The sequence below is a fragment of the Aquila chrysaetos genome, chromosome 20 (assembly GCF_900496995.4).
Source record: "Aquila chrysaetos chrysaetos chromosome 20, bAquChr1.4, whole genome shotgun sequence".
NCBI lineage: Eukaryota > Metazoa > Chordata > Aves > Accipitriformes > Accipitridae > Aquila > Aquila chrysaetos.
The window spans coordinates 7,818,701-7,835,006 of record NC_044023.1 but is presented as its reverse complement, the minus strand read 5'-3'; the positions used below and the strand labels follow the sequence as shown (position 1 = coordinate 7,835,006).

The 16,306-nt window shown below is 45.4% G+C and overlaps 2 protein-coding genes across 2 annotated transcripts in view; one reads left to right on the top strand and one right to left on the bottom strand.

The window, feature by feature from the left end:
- ALAS1 (5'-aminolevulinate synthase 1) lies at positions 1 to 7,418 on the bottom strand. Its single transcript, XM_030043645.2, has 10 exons — positions 7,064 to 7,418; positions 6,127 to 6,333; positions 5,000 to 5,155; positions 4,696 to 4,918; positions 4,025 to 4,209; positions 3,238 to 3,417; positions 2,869 to 3,033; positions 1,537 to 1,805; positions 884 to 1,046; positions 1 to 286 (listed from the first exon to the last, which is right to left on the bottom strand). The coding sequence occupies exons 1-10, from the start codon at positions 7,266 to 7,268 to the stop codon at positions 126 to 128; spliced, it is 1,914 nt and encodes a 637-aa protein (XP_029899505.1). The 5' UTR covers positions 7,269 to 7,418; the 3' UTR covers positions 1 to 125.
- Positions 7,419 to 7,774: 356 nt separating this feature from the next.
- POC1A (POC1 centriolar protein A) overlaps positions 7,775 to 16,306 on the top strand; it is a 90,550-nt gene continuing 82,018 nt past the window's right edge. Inside the window, exons 1-3 of the mRNA XM_041118726.1 lie at positions 7,775 to 9,260; positions 9,902 to 10,550; positions 10,666 to 10,834. Coding sequence (XP_040974660.1) covers positions 10,542 to 10,550; positions 10,666 to 10,834 — 178 coding nt within the window. The 5' untranslated portion in view covers positions 7,775 to 9,260; positions 9,902 to 10,541. The remainder of the gene's footprint in view (positions 9,261 to 9,901; positions 10,551 to 10,665; positions 10,835 to 16,306) is intronic.

The window sequence follows — 16,306 nt, the reverse complement described above, 5'->3', positions numbered from 1 at the left end:
TAATGGCTCTAGAAATTTATTTTCAGAGCTTAGTGCTTCAACTATGATTAAAATACTTATTAAGCAATTTAAAAATGCTACTGACTGGGTACTAGAACTAGACAAGAATACAACTAACATTACTTTCATGCACTGACAGATACTAGTTTGCTCATGCCACTGAAGTAGGATCTTTCCCGTTCACTCATCAGTTCAAAATGTAGGGGTCTTCTACAGAAGTTGCATTCAGCTGACGAGTGCGGTTTCAGCTCCAGGCCAACATCCTTCCATGTAGCTAGCAGTTTTTCTGTTATGAGCAGAAAAATTCATTAAGATCAAGGCTTAAGACAGTGGATGGCTTTAGAGAAGCAGCAGAAGAGAAGTATCATCATACCTATTCTCCTAGCAAATGAGGAGGGATAATAGGAATTCACTGTGACATAATTAACCACTTGAGCAAGGTGACTGGGCTGCAACTAAGTCTCAGCTATCCTCATGCTACCTCTTCTGACAGGATCAGGTAAGCTACATTCCCTGGAAAGATCTCTGTTTAAGACAGGTTAACAGCTCAGCCAAGGAGAGCAGGTGTCTTTGGACCCCACATAACATTGTTTAGGACAATGCATGAGCAGAGCCCCAGCAGAGGTGGCTGGGATGGAACTGGCTGGGTACAGGACTGCACTGGCCTTGCACACTCTGTTCTAGGATGCAGTGCACTGGCCTTCACATGCCATGCTCAAAGCAAGTTAAGTGCAGAAGTATGCACTATGTGTGCTGCTGAAGTGGAAAGACACTGTCCAGCTTGTGACATCTAAGACTTAAGTATTTCCTAGTCTCATCTTTAGTATAAAGACTGTATAGACAACCCCATATTTTCATTGCACTGATATAAGAATCCACTCACCAAGAAAATAACTCATCATCTGAGGGGTGTGGTGAGGCGTAGGGGCAATACGTAGCAGCTCTTCTCCACGGGGAACTGTGGGGTAGTTGATTGCTTGGACATAGATGCTGTGCTGGCTCATCAGCTTGTCACAGATCTCTGTATTTTTAGCAGCATCTGCAACCTAAAGTTCAAAATTCTAAGTTACAACCAAAGATCAACCAAAACCTGCAAGGTGGCAGAACTGTCGGCCCAACTTGGCTAGCCACAAGAATCAAATAGGACTACTTAGTCTTCCTTGTGCCACTACAAGTAGCATATACATCAGAAAGAAGAGCTAAAAGCTTGTGTTGTAGAGCCCTCTGGGCGTAAGCACGCTATTGCAGCCTAGCCAGGTAGCTCTTTATACCAGAACTCTTCTTTTTACTAGCTTGTTACCAGTCTCCTTGCTTTCTGTATACTGTTAGATTGTGGGTTTTGTACACTTCATCATTTTGCTTTACAACATTTATAGCAGGCTGAGGTCTACTTAAGCCAGACTCCAAGCACATCACTGCTGAATACTGAACAGGCTTGAACTTTGTGAATGTTAACTAATACCTGGAAGTATAATGTTATCATGGACACAAAAACAGGCACTGCAGTCCTGCATCAACAGTATCCAAAGTACTCACCCTTATTGGAATGATGTGACTGGGGCAGTGCACCACAGGAAGGCCCGCATCCATCAGCATCTGTCTCATAAGCTTCACATTGCGTTGATGCTGGCGCCTCAGAACTTGCCCCTCTGTGCTCTTCAGAGTTCGGACAGATTCTAGGGCACCGGCTAAGAGCATGGGTGGCAGGGACGTTGTGAAAATAAAGCCAGCAGCATATGAACGAACAGTGTCTATCAGAGAACTTGTACTGGAGATGTATCCTCCTACACAACCAAATGCTTTGCCTGAGGAAAAAAAAAGGCAGCCAAGCTTATTCCTTGTACCCATTAGAATGGCTTGAAGTATTATAGCCTTTCATTTGAAGGAATGAGTTATTTGGACTGCATACTTAATGCAACAATGCTAGCCCCCACTGCTAATCTTGCATTTACTCAGCACATGTTACAGCTTTGTTTTTAAGCCAATCCTGATAACATGGATCTAATTATTACACAGCAAGCCAGTTCAAGACTTTCAAATACTCAAGTTTTGATTTTGGGAAGACCTTATAAGCCAAATCATTGAGCATAGACTTCAATAGTGACCCCAAGTGATCAACACTAAGTCTCTCAGCAGATTTAAAATAATCTGTTCCAGAGATGCTAGAAATAGCCTATGCTCCTAAGGAGCACACAAGGTTGTTACTGTGATTGTGTGGTCAATACCAGCCTCCCTTTCCAAATGTTCAGGTACCAGAACAGAGCCACAGACAGAACTAGGGTGTCTGGTGAATGCTTCTGTTCCTATTAGGCTGTCACCAAAGTTTGTACATTTCAGAGCCATGAACTTCCCTAGTAAATTTTATTTATGTTTTTGAAGCTGTTTAAACAACTTTGCAATTTGCAGCAGTAAACTTACTCCTAAGCCTCCATTCTACTAAGATAATAGCAGTTGCTTCAGTTCTTGCCAAATCTCTTTATATAACTCCCCATCTCAGGTTTCTAGATTAGAAGCACTCCATTTCACATAAAAGAATTAAGTACTACTAAATATAGAGTACTACCCTACTAGCATTCTCACCTGAATTTATTCTTGAGTTGTATAATATGCCACTGGAGGACTTTTTGCTAGCTTGTTTAAAACAAAGAGCCCAATGCTATCTTAACTGATTTGTAAGGCAGTGTAAGTAGCTTAACACAAGCTTTTCAAACTGTGGGGCATACTTAAATCCTTTGGGCTTTTTGGAAAAATCCTAGCCCCCAATAGCCCTTAGCAAGTTCATTTGAATAGACTGAGTTAACCCACTTAATTTGGCTGCTCAGAAGCTTTGCTGCCTTAGCTTCTGTGAAAATGCCAGGCCATGCATACCAAGCGTTCCAGAGATGATGTCCATCTTGTGCATGATTCCATCCCGGTCTCCTATACCACCACCTCGAGCTCCATATAGCCCCACAGCATGCACTTCATCCACAAAAGTGATTGCCCCGTGCTCGTGGGCCACATCACACAGCTCTTCCAGAGGACAGACTGCACCTAGGAACCAAAGCAGTGACTGGAAGTTTAGGATTCCCTGTACTCAGCTTGGATAAATACTAGAAGTACCCCCAAACACTAGGCATTTCAGAAGACTATTTTCATGTAAACCCTTATAGCACTGTACACTTTTAGATCTAAAATACAGACGATTTGAGCACTAACTGCACTGAAAGGAGAGAGAAGGGTTTGATGTCAACTTACCATCCATTGAGTGAACAGTTTCAAATGCAACAATTTTAGGGGTAGAAGGATCAGACTTCTTCAATAGTTCTCGAAGATGGTTGACATCATTATGGCGAAATATGTGTTTTGGCACCCTGCTGTTTCGGATCCCCTGGATCATGGAGGCATGGTTTCCAGAATCAGAGTAGATCTCACAGCCTGAGGAAACAGCCCCGTTACACTTTAAGTATAGAAAGCATTAACTGATCCCAGCATTGCTTTATGTATGGAAAGTGTTCAGGCAGCAAGGGTAGCATGTTCTAGAAAGTAATGCTCTTGATCAAAAGAACAAGTTACAGATCATGCAGAATAATATTTAAGGCTTATTTTAGGTGTTAAAACTAAAACAAACTTGAGCTTAAGGAAATACAGAAGCGTTTTTCCAAGTCCTTAATATTTTTATCTAACTCTTCTAACTTCTGAAGGCAGACAGCATGCAAGAGAAAAGTTCACACCCACAGGTGGGAGGACACTAAATTCCTGCTGCCTCATTTTCAGGTGGAATTTATATGTAAGAGCAGAAGACTCTGCTTTGTCTAATTCCTTCTGCAGTTCCTAGCTCCTAGACCTCAATCTCAGTAGGCTGCTACTATGATTTAAATGAGTTGAACATAATTTGAATATGGCATTAACAAAAACAACCACACTTTGCTGATCAAGTAGGACGAATCCTCACTTTGGGTAGCCATTTGTAAAATGCACTCCCAACTGCTTAGGGCAAGGTTGTGTTTTTGTGGTAAATACAGGGTGCAGTTTGAGATCTCACCTGGCAGCATTTTAGCTAGAGTGAAGAGAGTGGAGTCATTGGCTACAAAGCAAGATGAGAACAACAGTGCTGCATCTTTTCCATGAAGATCAGCTAGTTCTTTTTCCAAATCAACATGAAATTTACTTGTTCCTGAAATATTTCTTGTGCCTCCTGCTCCAGCACCATGTTGTTTCAGTGTATCCCTACAGAGGGCCCAAAGAGAGGCATTAGGATTACAGCATGACACAGATGAATAAAGGATCATTGCCAAAAACATTCTAGTACATAATCAGTATTGTTCTAAAAAGGAACTGGCTGCAAAAAGCAGCTGTTAGATTTAAGGTTTTTGAGCAACTTGCACAACTTGGGAATCTGATAAGCTAAGAAATCAGTTACTGAGTACAGCTGCAATATACCATCCAGTTTATCTGGTAATATTTGGGGACTTCTAAGGAAAATCCAAGGAGCAGTGTCAGTGACTGACAGGTATACTGCAGCCCTGGAGCTAAATATTAAGTTACCTACCTGAGCTCAAGAGAAGAGTATAAGCTTAATTATAGACCAAGAATAATATCAGAAGCAGCTTATGTAGCACAGTACAGAAATCAATTCTTCAGAAGGCTTCCCACAAAAGCTTCTGCAGGGCACTATAGCTTGCAGCTGCCTCTTAAGAATATGGCACTACTCACATAACTGCTCCACACACGCGAGGGTGACGACTCATCCCCAGGTAATCATTGCTGCACCAGACAGACACCTCTTTCTTAGTGATCAGAGAATCAGTATAGTCATCTGCCATGGGAAAGATTTGTGCCTTTCGGTTGACTGTTTTGAATACTCGGTAGGTGTGATCCTTCTTCTTTTCATCTATCTTTTTCTCAAAGAACTGATCATACTGGAAGGTGGATACAGCTAAAATGAAACAGACACTTAAGCACACAGGGAATAATCACAAGAGACCAGGCTGGTGGGGGTTTTGCCAGACAATCTTACATTTTGGCAAGTTATCCTGAAGCAGATGAGACACACTTTCTGGTCTTTGCTTCAGCACAATATCCTTAAACTTCTTGAGCAAGCCACTCCGCTCTTCTCCCTCAGTCTCAATGTTCCTCAGTGTGGAAGTAGTTGGTATTTTGGCAAATTCTGTACCTACAGACATTGTAATAAACTCTGGTGAGCTTAATCAGTTTGAAACAAAATGAAATAAGTTGACTTCAGCAAAGCAAATGCTTTAAGTAACTCTTAACTCTTCATTCTTTAGGAAGCACGTGCCTGAATCCACATGTGCCTGTTAGGATCAACCATTTTATTTGCTTACAATTTTGTATTGTACACAACAAAAGGAAAGCCTCGCTAGTTAATAACAATACAACATGCAATTTCCTTACAACACATTTGGTTCATCATGATTCAGAAAACCACTCTATACAGCTACAGCATTTATCTCAAAGAGTTGGTACACACCTACCCAAAGGCAGAGTTCTAGTCAGCTGCTTCCTTTTTGTTCCTAGTATTTTGTTCAGTTAGCACAGATTTTTTTAAAACTATGCCACAGAAAAACAGAAAAGTAAAATAAGCTTCCTGAGACAGACAGCAAGGCTTTTCTGATATTGGTGAAAAGTTCCTTCCTTTGAAGGACAGCCCTTCCGTATCAGGACTGAGAGCCAGCCAACACCCTTTAGTTCCATAAACCAAAACCCGCCACCTTTGCTTGCTTTCCAGCTTGGATTTGTGCTGGTACTTGCCTAGCATCTCGATCCAGTTTCTTCTATCTCTGGATATACAACCTTTGTCTACACCAGCACCCTGGTAAAGCTCTCTTCAGTTCTAAGCATCCACTTTGGGTGGAAGCGTAACAGCTCCATTCACACAGTTAGAGCCAGTGTATCAAAATATAGCATACAGTATTCCTGCACCAAAATCACCCAGGGGAAACACTGCACAATATTGCAGTTATGCCATTAACACCTACATTCTCCAACAGCTTTTTATTGCAGTCTCCCATAATCCTACCTGCATAATTTAAGTGGTAACTGTTACGACTTGGCACACTCTTAGAGCAAAGTCAGACACCAGAAGCTCTCAGAAGGAACCAACGCTTCAGCACACAGAATACGTACCTTTCCTCTCCGCCTGCATTTCCTGCACATCCTCTTGGAGTTCTAGGCTGGCTTTGCAGAAAACATTACTGTTCTTGTGATTCATCTGAGCTGCCAGGAATGGGCATTTGGTAGCAGAGCTCTGGCTAACACCAGCAGGTGGGTGGCCAGTAGGTGGCTGGGTTCCATCTGTATTCTGTTGGGCCACCTCTTTGGCATTTTTGGCCTCTGAGGTGGGGGTGAAGAAGGGAAAGCACTTCAGCTTCATAATTTTAATACACTGACTTAAGCTTTTCTACCCATTACCTTCACAATTAATTTAGCACAAGCCATTCAGAACTATTTAACTGAGCAGTCACACTGTATTTATACAAGCATAAAATCCCAGTAACACCCAAGCGGCATCTGATTTAAGATGCCAGATGTAGCACTGTACCCTTTGAGGGAAAACAAATAATCTCTCTTTCTTTTTCACTCCCAAAGGGAAGATTTTCTTTTGAGGAGTTCAGCTATTTTCAGCCACCGGTCTTTCCCTTCCTACAAGCCTCAACTCCTTCCCCCGAGTGCCAGGGTAAGAATCCCCCAAGGGATGCTACCGGGAGGGGTGAAGAGACGCTCAAGCGTGAGAAATCCCAGCTCCATGATCCAGGATCACAGATCCCCAACCAGAGCTCACTGCAGGACGTCCTAACAGTCCGGTCTCCGCTTTACGCCGTGCCCATGCTTAATTACCACAGACATTTAAAGGATTAAGCAACCCTTATCTCAAAGCTGCCCATTCCAGAAGTTTCCTTCTGTGACATACGATGTTTGTTTGGGTTTTTCTTCCTCCTTAAGGGTGACCAGGTCTGTCCCGAGGACGGCTCCCCGCTACGGCTGCCGTGACCCGCCACCCGCAGGAGAGGCCTGGCTCCCGAGGCGCGGCCCCAGGCCGCCGCTCCCCTCCGGCCGTACTCACCCCGGCGGGCCGCGGGGGTCTTCTCCTCCTCCGCCTGCTGCCCGCGGGCGGCGGACGTGGCCAGGGCGCGGGCGGCGGCCGGGGGAGCCGCCTCCATCATCCGGGGGCAGTGCTGGGCGTACAGGAGCAGGGAGGGCCCGGCCTTCTGCAGGAAGGCCTGCGAGACGCGGGCCAGGAACGGGCAGCGTCGCACCACCGCCTCCATCCTCGCCGCCGAGAACGGGAGACCGGACCTGACTTCAGCCGCCAACGGGAAGGGAGGAGGTGAGACCCGGGCAGCGCTCCCGTACCCGGCACTGGCCCCGCTCCGCCGCTGCCTATATAGCCCGGGCGGGCACGGCGCAGGCGCGCTGCGGCTGCCCCGCCGCCACACGGCGCAGGCGCGGGCCGGGCCGTGAGGGGCCGGAGGCGGCTGCCGGGGCGGGGGTGAGGCGGGGGAAAGCAGCGAGGGGCCGGGGGTGGCTCCGGGTGGTTCCAGTGGGGACGGAGGGGTCCCTGGGCGGCTCCCGCGGGGAAGGAGGGGTCCCTGGGCGGCTCCCGGGGCGCTGTGAGGGGCCGGAGGCGTCCTGAGGAGATGGGGGGCGGTGAAGCGTGAGGGGCCGGAGGGGGCCCGGGCGACTCATGGGGGCGTCGTGAGGGGATAGCAGGCGCTGTGAGGGTACGGAGGGGGCTGGGGGGCTCCCGGGGCGTCGTGAGGGCACGGAGGGGGCCCGAAGATCTGGTGGGGGGGGGGGTGTGAGGGGACGGGGACGGGGGGCAGCCGGGAGGGGACGGCCCCCACGGGAAGCAGGGGCGGGTAGTTGTCCTGCTCTGGGTTTCCCCTCAGCCCCAGGCTTTGCAAGGCTTGTTTCCCAGAAGTATTGGAGTCCTTTACCCCCAGGACAGAAGATCTGGGGGCCCCTAGTGAGCCTGTTCATGGGAAAATACGAGCTCTGAGTCAGCTGAGTGGGGAAACCCAGCACTGCTCTGACAAACCTCATGTATTTTCTTCCTAAACACGCACCTCTGACTCCCTGCAGAGTAGTCGCACAGGGGCTCAGAAAGCAGCGGGTAGTCTCACTGATGGTGGTGGGATCCTGAAGCCCTCTCGCTTTGCCTACAGCCAGTATGAATCTCACAGTTTCTCTGTCAGCAATGCTCAGACTTCCACCGCTGTGTTTTTGAAGCGTGGTGCCACTGCCCAGGTTTTGAAGATAAATAAGACTTGTGAGAATGACAGCAGCAAGTGAAATCGAGTCCTGCATCCTCTGGTTTGCAATGGACATTAAAGTTTATTTGTTTAAAAGTATATTTACAGGTGGGTAATGACAAAAGGAGCCCTCCTTATATATCTGGCCGTCTGAGCTGCAATAGTACTAATTCCTGTAAGCGTATACTGGCTGCTGAAGTGTGGAAAGAATGGAGAAGAAAGATGACGATGCATTTTTTTTCTTCATCTTGTGAAACAACGATTTCACGGAAGACAGGATTCGGGCTGAGTACTGCCTCTCGGCCTCACATCCCTCAGCCAGCTGAGAGCTGGCTCGGGCACTTTGAGGCAGGAGTTGTTTTTGTAACAGGTACAGAGTTTTGAGGAGAGCTCTCTTAAAGCTCGCTCTTACTTGATTCATGTCTTGCATGTAGTCACGTTGTGTAGTTACTAGAAGGCACTCATAGAAGAGTGATTAGGGAAATACAAAAGCTATGTAGAACTGTGGCTGCTGAACTCAAGTTTGGATACAAAAGGCACTCAGAAAATATTGGTTGGTATTTACGTGTTGCAAATTAATCTTCTGATAACTCCTCTGTCAGAGGGCAGGGGGAAGACCAGCAGGATATTTGCCTGACCCTCCTCTCTTCATCACTGTCTCACTTTGAGGATGCTGGCTGCAATATGTAAACTTTGAGTAAGTAGATGAAAAGGAAGGCAACCTTAAACCATAGTCAAACCGCAGACTTGCTGTCAACTCCAGCGCGTTACTAAGCTCTGAGGTAGGAAACAGGACAGAGTTCTGCCTTCACGTACACATTGTGGGGCCCTGAAAAAAGCAGATAGGGCTTTACAAGGTAGGGTGTGGGATTTGGGTTTTATTAGGGCTAGGTGGTTTTTAAAACACAGTTCACTTCTTGCTTACTAGGTATTTAAGACAACATTGTTTAATAAGTCTTGATGCTTAGATCTTAATTCATTTAATTATTCCAGCAATGTAATGCAGAAGTTACCATTAAGAAACAGCCTTTCATCAGTGGGTATCGTTAAACTACATATATGCTCATTTTAATTTGTTCTGTAAATAAATTATTAAACCAAGGCTATAGTATTTGACCTGAGCCTGTATAGCAGTTATGATAGCAAGAATCTTGGCCATTTGGTAATACCAGGACAGTGCTTCAACTTATTACTTCAGTTTGCTCATGAAAAGTGCTCTTTTTTCACAGCTGGCTTTCAGTTAGTGTTACATGCCTCAAATATTCACATTTTGCAAAATACCTGATCTGTGTTTCAGATTACTGCTATCCCTGCTCCCCTGACCATCAACATTTGACTCCCTACCTTGAAGCTTTGTGTCACATCAGTTAGTTCGAAAAATGAGGAAACGTCACAACATTCTACCATGTAGATACCTGACGAGTGTCCTTAGAGCAGACTTAATGTGTATGAACCTAAGGGATCACTCCAGTGGTCCTTAGATTAATTTCAGTTTTAACAACAGAAATCTAGTCCCATATGCTTGATTTATAGTATGTTGATAGTATTTTTCCTTCTCCATCTATTCTTCCCTTATTAATTGACTATGGTACTTAACTCAAGAAGGACAGAGGGAATACATGTTTTGTTGTAAGAGGCACCAGAGAAAGATGTTGTGCAAATATGCTGGCAGAGTACTGCAACAGGCTGCAGAGCTCTTCTGCATGGACACCTGCCACAGCAGGTTGAATCCCACAAAAATCTGATAATCCTTCTTTATCCTGATAATCTTAACAGCAGCATCTTAGCATGTTGCAAGGTTGAGGGATGAAGTACGTTAGTCTGCTCTGTTGCTGGAATTCAGAAACTCGTGGTTCTGTATTCAAAAGTGCATGTGAAGTCTGAAGAGCATCTGCTTTTTACACAAACATCATTCAAGGTTGGCAGCTGAGACACAGCGACCTTGGCTGTGATACGGAGGTCTCCCAAGCGGAGCAGAGCTCTTGGCTTTTCTGTCAGGCTTCCCTACAATCTGTGCTATTAATCAGACCCCGCAATAACTTCTTTAGAGCTTGATTTTGGTGAATTTATTTAACCTTGTAAATGACAGGAGTTGCGCAGAGCTAAATAGCAACGGAATGACATTAACTTGACCCTCATCTTGGAGAGCTGCCGAAGGAACATGTCCTTGTCAGTGCACAGAGATGGCTGCGAGCTCTGGGACCAACAGAGGGGGAAAAGTCAGGGAAAAGGGTGTCTTGTCAACTGCTCTGCCAGTTTCCTCCCTTTGGAAGTATTGCCAGAGCTTACATGTTGAAGGTGAAGTAAATAGTAATAAAGCTGCCATTAATTAAAATTTCTTAGGGCTTCAGTGGATTAATTAAATGGTATTTAAAGATGTTAATTGTGGCGATGTATTACCATCATCCTACAGGGCTCAGGAGAAACCATGAAGTGCCATGCAAATGCTGTTTGCCACACTCCAGAAGGAGGACTTCAGACTGCAATAAGGGACAGTACCTTAGCAGCCCAAGGGGGAACAGGGAGCCTGTCTGGAGAGAGAGAAAGCAGGCTTACGGAGCCTGTCTGGAGAGAGACAGCAGGTACAGTGAGTGGGGAGAAGCAATGACTGCCTGTGAATATGTAAAGGGCAGAGTAGCATGTAATAAAAAACGAAAATGCTTTAAGCTGAGGGGATAGCATTGGTGTGAGAACAAATTTATTCAGCTGGCCGTGACAAAGTTTAGGTCGGAAGGTGAGTAGTTCCTAGCTGTAACTGTTTTGGAGCAGTCTTTGGAGCTGGTACCTGAGATGCTGCGTACCAGATGGATTCAGCAGAGGAAGCTCGATCTGCCTGAAAGGCCCCTGTGATGCAGTGGTAGGGGAAGAGAAGGGAAGACTCCCAGCTACCCTGAGAGCCTCCGCTGATTTTAGTTTTCTAAAGCCCATTCCATTCTGATGATTTGTCCATTTCTTTGCTAAATAAGTTGCAAGATGGGGAAAAAAAGGTGAAATTCCAGCAGTTTGGGAGGTGGATGAGAAGCCATAGAAAGTGCTTCCCATATAGAAATTGAAATGGGGAAAAAAAAATCCCCTGCCACAGGGTCAAGTTGATTCTGCAGATGTCTGTGAAGAGCTGCTGCTGAAGATGGTCTCTTTCCACATTACCAGTTTAGTATATAGGCTCAGATCTTAAGTTACCTTCAATACTTCCCTCCCATCCTTCTTCTCTCAAGCACATTTTGCCCAATATTCCTGGAAAAAGAACTTGATTCACACATTTGTAGCCTTCATCCAGCCTCACATCTGTCAGCAGTTAGCTCCTTTCGTGGAATTTTAATGAATTTTATGCTTTTAAGAGAGCATTTAGCTGCTTAGCAGAAAAGCAAGAGGCAAAGCCCCTCTATGTTCAGCCTGTCCAAATGAGAGCATATAACTACCATTAGCAACATTTAATCCCTTTTGCCCACTTCTGAAGTCAGAGCTGCGCATATTCCTAATTTTTTCCCACCCAGTCAGTGTCACAAGAGGGCGAGCCAGAAAAACAATTCCCCCTCCCCACGCACAAGTCACTGTCTATATTGAGATCTGAATTTTCCAAGGGAGTGGATGTGATCCTGACATCTGGATTTAATCCAGACTCAAATTCCAGGCTTAGATCTGAGAACTTCCACCTCCGGTCCTGAGACTGGCGGTTCTTAGAGAGAACTTAGTTTACCTTTTAAGGCAAAATTCGAGGGTTGCGATAGTAGCTGCATAGAGAAAATTCTTCCCATGCTGAATTTCTTTAGCAGATTTTCCTCATTTGGATCCAGTGTCTTTACATGACAGAACAGGAAATCTCATTTCTTTATAGGACCCTCTAATCGATAGAGAATTCAGCCAAGCTGGAAGAGCTGCTGAATGCTGAGGCGCGTGTGACCTGTTGCGGAGTGACTGAGCAGCACCCCTGTTTCACAGATGCAGGCCAGGCAAGCTTCTTACCCCATCTCATACCAACAAGTGCCGAGCTGTTTTTCTCGCCAATGTAATGGATATCTTTTAAAATTCATGACCTGCTGGTGGGTCCTCACAAGGGTGTTGGGTCAGGACACTTTTGCCTGTCTGCCAGGCCCCAGGTGCTGCCCGTTGATGCAGAGGAGTTTGGTCTCTTGGCAAAGTCCCATTACAGGGGGATGACTCATGCTCAGTTGGGACAGTAGAAGCTGTTGCCACCCTCATACAAGGTACCCTGCCCTTCTGCTGAAGGGCACCACTCCCACACCAGGGCTGCTGTGGTCTACAGCCCATCTGATTAACACATCCAGCCATGGTTTATCTTAATTCCAGCATATCTCCCTGACATCCCTCCAGTTGCTTCAGATGTAGAAAATCACACAATAGTCTTTTTTTTCATCTTGCACCCTCCAGTTTGTCTTGCTTTGTGCAGCACACGGCAGGAAATGGTACACAAGTCTTTCCAGCTACTGTGAGCTTTGCCACACTTGCAATGAATTACATTCACACCCTTGTTTGCTCCTCTCTCACACAGTTTTCCTCCTTCTCTTAGAAAGAACCAGTAGACTCCAACCAGTATATTTTTAGTTAGGATTATTGCTGGGCTTCAGCCTGTCTTTTTTCTTGCACATATCTCAGCCCTCATTTCTCCTCATTAGCTACTCGGGCAGAGGTACCACATTCTACATCCAGTATAGAAGCTTGAACTCTCTACATAGTCAGCATAGAGCAGAAATACCTTACAAAAGGTGAATCTGAGCACTTCCTGTATGAAGGTATGAGAGGGTGGGGAAAGGTCTTAGCTCTGAAGTCAAAGCTCTCTATAGCTCTCTGTAACTGAAGTTTCCAGAAAGGAATTAAGTAGATAGCCTGCTCTTCTCTCTATAGGAGGGACAGCTGACAGAGGAGGGAAAGAAGTGGGTGTCTCTTCTTTGTCTGAATTTAAATGCTCCAGGCCCAGAGAGACACTCATGTTTATATAGTAAAGCATCTTTGCTACACCAAGTAGCTCTAGTGAGCTCCTACTGCTGCTCATATCTGCGTTAGTGTGGGCATTGCCAGGAAGGTGGAAGTCAGAGCAGAGACAGGAATGTAAAAGTCCTTGAAAACAAGAAATCGACCCACAGCTGTGAAAAATGCTGTGCTGGAGCCTATGGGCTGTCTCTTTTAAAGCAATGTCAATGTTAGGACTTTCCTGTCAAGCAGAAGATTGCTAGAAATCAAGGGTATACCTTGTTCTTTCCCTCTCGCCCTGTAAAAAATGGGCTGGTTTTGGCTGGGATAGAGTTAATTTTCTTCACAGCAGCTTGTATGGGGGTAAGTTTTGGATTTGTGATGAAAATAGCATTGATAACACAGGGATGTTTTAGTCATTGCTGAACAGTGCTTGCACAGCATCAAGGGCTTTTTTGTCTCTCGCACTGCCCTGCCAGCAAGCAGGCTGGGGGTTCATGAGAAGTTGGGAGGGGACGACCCCAACTGACCAAAGGGTTATCCCACACCATATGACATCAAGCTCAGCAATAAAACTGGGGAGGTGGAGGTTGGTCGGGGCTGCCGTTGCTCAGATGCTGGGCATCTGTCAGTTGGTGGTGAGCAATTGTTTTCTTTTGCATCACTTGTTTTTCTCGGTTTTGGTGTGGTTTTTTTTCTCTCTCTGTTGGTTTTTTCCTCTTTTTTAATTATTAAACTGTCTTTATCTCAACCCACAAGTTTTTGCACTTTTACTCTTCTGATTCTGTCCCCTATCTTACAGGGGGGGAGGGTGAGCAAGTGGCTGTGTAGGGATTAGCTGCCTCCTGGGGCTAAACCATGACAAAAAAATCATCTCTCTGACTTGTATACCTGTCCCATGGGCCCGCCATGGACACCTTACAAGGCAGTAGCATGTTCAAGTGCCCTCACTCCTCCCCAGTCACCCCAGACTCAGTTTGACACAGTAAGTTAAATCCCTTGTGTAAACTGATGTAGTTTTGTTTGTCAAAACGGAGATTCACTGACTAGACGGGTTTTTAATCAGTACTATTTCCTGCAGATGTACATGCTACCTTTCTTTTCCCAGGTGTAGTAATACAAATAAGATTGCCTTTTCAGCCTGGAAATAGGGATAAAGGCATCCTGTGAAGTCTTATTAGTGTCTGATGTCTTTTGGGTGGGTGAAAATGATGGGATTTCAAAAGGCTGTCACCTTAAAATGTCTGTTGTAGGTACAGTACACCTACAAGTAATGCTAGTTGTTGTGGTTTGTTTTGGCAAAGGCTTATTCTTCTCTTATGCATCTGGTATTTAAATTTCTTCTGCAAGGATTGATATTTCAGGGAGGTATGGAGAAGGAGAAGCATTTCAGAATGAAATACCTGCTTATGACATGAGAAGGTGGGGAAAAATCCCCCTCTTGACTAGACTCAAGCTGGGAATTCCTGTGTGGGTGTTATCCCATGAACGAATACCCAGTGAAGCAAGAGGACCCTTCTGTTACCTGGGTGGCTTGTCTTCTTATCCAGCAGTTCCTTAGCATTAGATATTGCTGGTCCTGAGACAGTCTTAAGAACTGTCTTGGAGAAAGCAAGCAATAAACAGAGGGAAGTGTAAAGCAGTTTTGATCTTTTGTTGTTTCCATCAATGGTCAGGGAAACTTTATAGTTAAAGAATTAGTTGTTATAGTTAACATTGGTTGCTATAGTTGTATAGTCAGTTAGAATTTGCTCCTTGAAAGAAACAATCCAAAGGGTTGAGAGGGAAGTGGCCAAGCAGTAGAGCAGAATGATGCCTTTCATCTAAGTGGAGATGTTCCAGACATGAAAGCAGCATGAAAATGTGTGGCAACAGGGGGTATGAAACATCACAGGGCCAAACCCACTCCTGTGAGTGGGAGAAGAGTCTGTGTAACACCATAGCCTGTGTGCCACAGCAGAAAGCTGGAAGGATGAGCTACAGCCTTGTTGGTGTCCAGCTCTTTCCTCTGCAAATGTTTCCATCTCCCAGTGTAAGTGTTGGTGCATTCTGTCCATGGGGTTTGCTGTGCTCTTTTGCAATAGCTCTGTTGCTTAACCTTTGAGGTGCAAGACATACTATTCCTCCTTGTGCTCTAAAGATTATAGATAGATAGTGGTGATAAGGTATTAAAATGAGAAGAGTGTCAGCAATAGGGAAGAAGGGGCCGGTGCTGAAGGGAGGAAATTAGCACATCATATATCTCCAAATCTGAACTTGGGAGCTGCAGACCGGAGAAACTCTGTGACATATTAAGGTTATTGGAGTATATGAGGCTTCCATTCCTTGTTTGCCTTTGTACTGAACTCTTCAAAAAGCTGGCAAGTGCTCTGTTTGCACTGTCTTACAGCCTAAGTCACGCAAAGCTCTGGGCTCTACTTTCAAGGCTTCTGGGCCACTCTGCCTGCCAAGCAGCACAGGTGGTACCAGGGGGAGTACAAGTGAGGACCAGCCAGGACAGCTGGGATGGGAGGTTTCTTGGGGTACTGTGACCCTGCTAGCAGCCTTTTCTGCATGTAGTTTATTTGACCTGATGGTTCTGCAGCTCTTTGAACTGAACACCATTCCAGCTGAGATCTACAGGGCTAGAAGACTCAAAGGAGCAAGTTGTCTCTGACTTGGTGTGCTAGCAAACCTAGTCTTGTCAGGTGTTGGCTTGGGCTGGTGGTAATGGTTGGAAAATGTGTTGTTCTTGTATCTCCAGGAGATGTGGTAGAGAAGCTAGATTCTCTTATGTCTTCTTTTCAGGAATCGCTCCACTTAATCAGGCAAGATGCACGTGTTTTCTCTTGGAAATGCCCATTGTCCCAGCCCTGGGTGAAGAGGGTAAAAGCTGATCCTAGGGAATGTCCTAGAAAGAGATGGAAGTGCAAACATTGCATAACAAAAGAGTTGAAAGGGATCAGCTGAGAAATTAAGACTGAAATGGCAAAAGTCCAAACCCGAGGTTAAGTCATTCTCTTTACTTCTGTGCCCAGTTTCTCATGTAGAATTGATTGTAAGAGCAAACCAAGGGAGAGTAGAGGGTTATTGCTGGCTTAGCATTAGTGATGGATCATGTGATTGACCTGTGTGCTGTGTTTTTA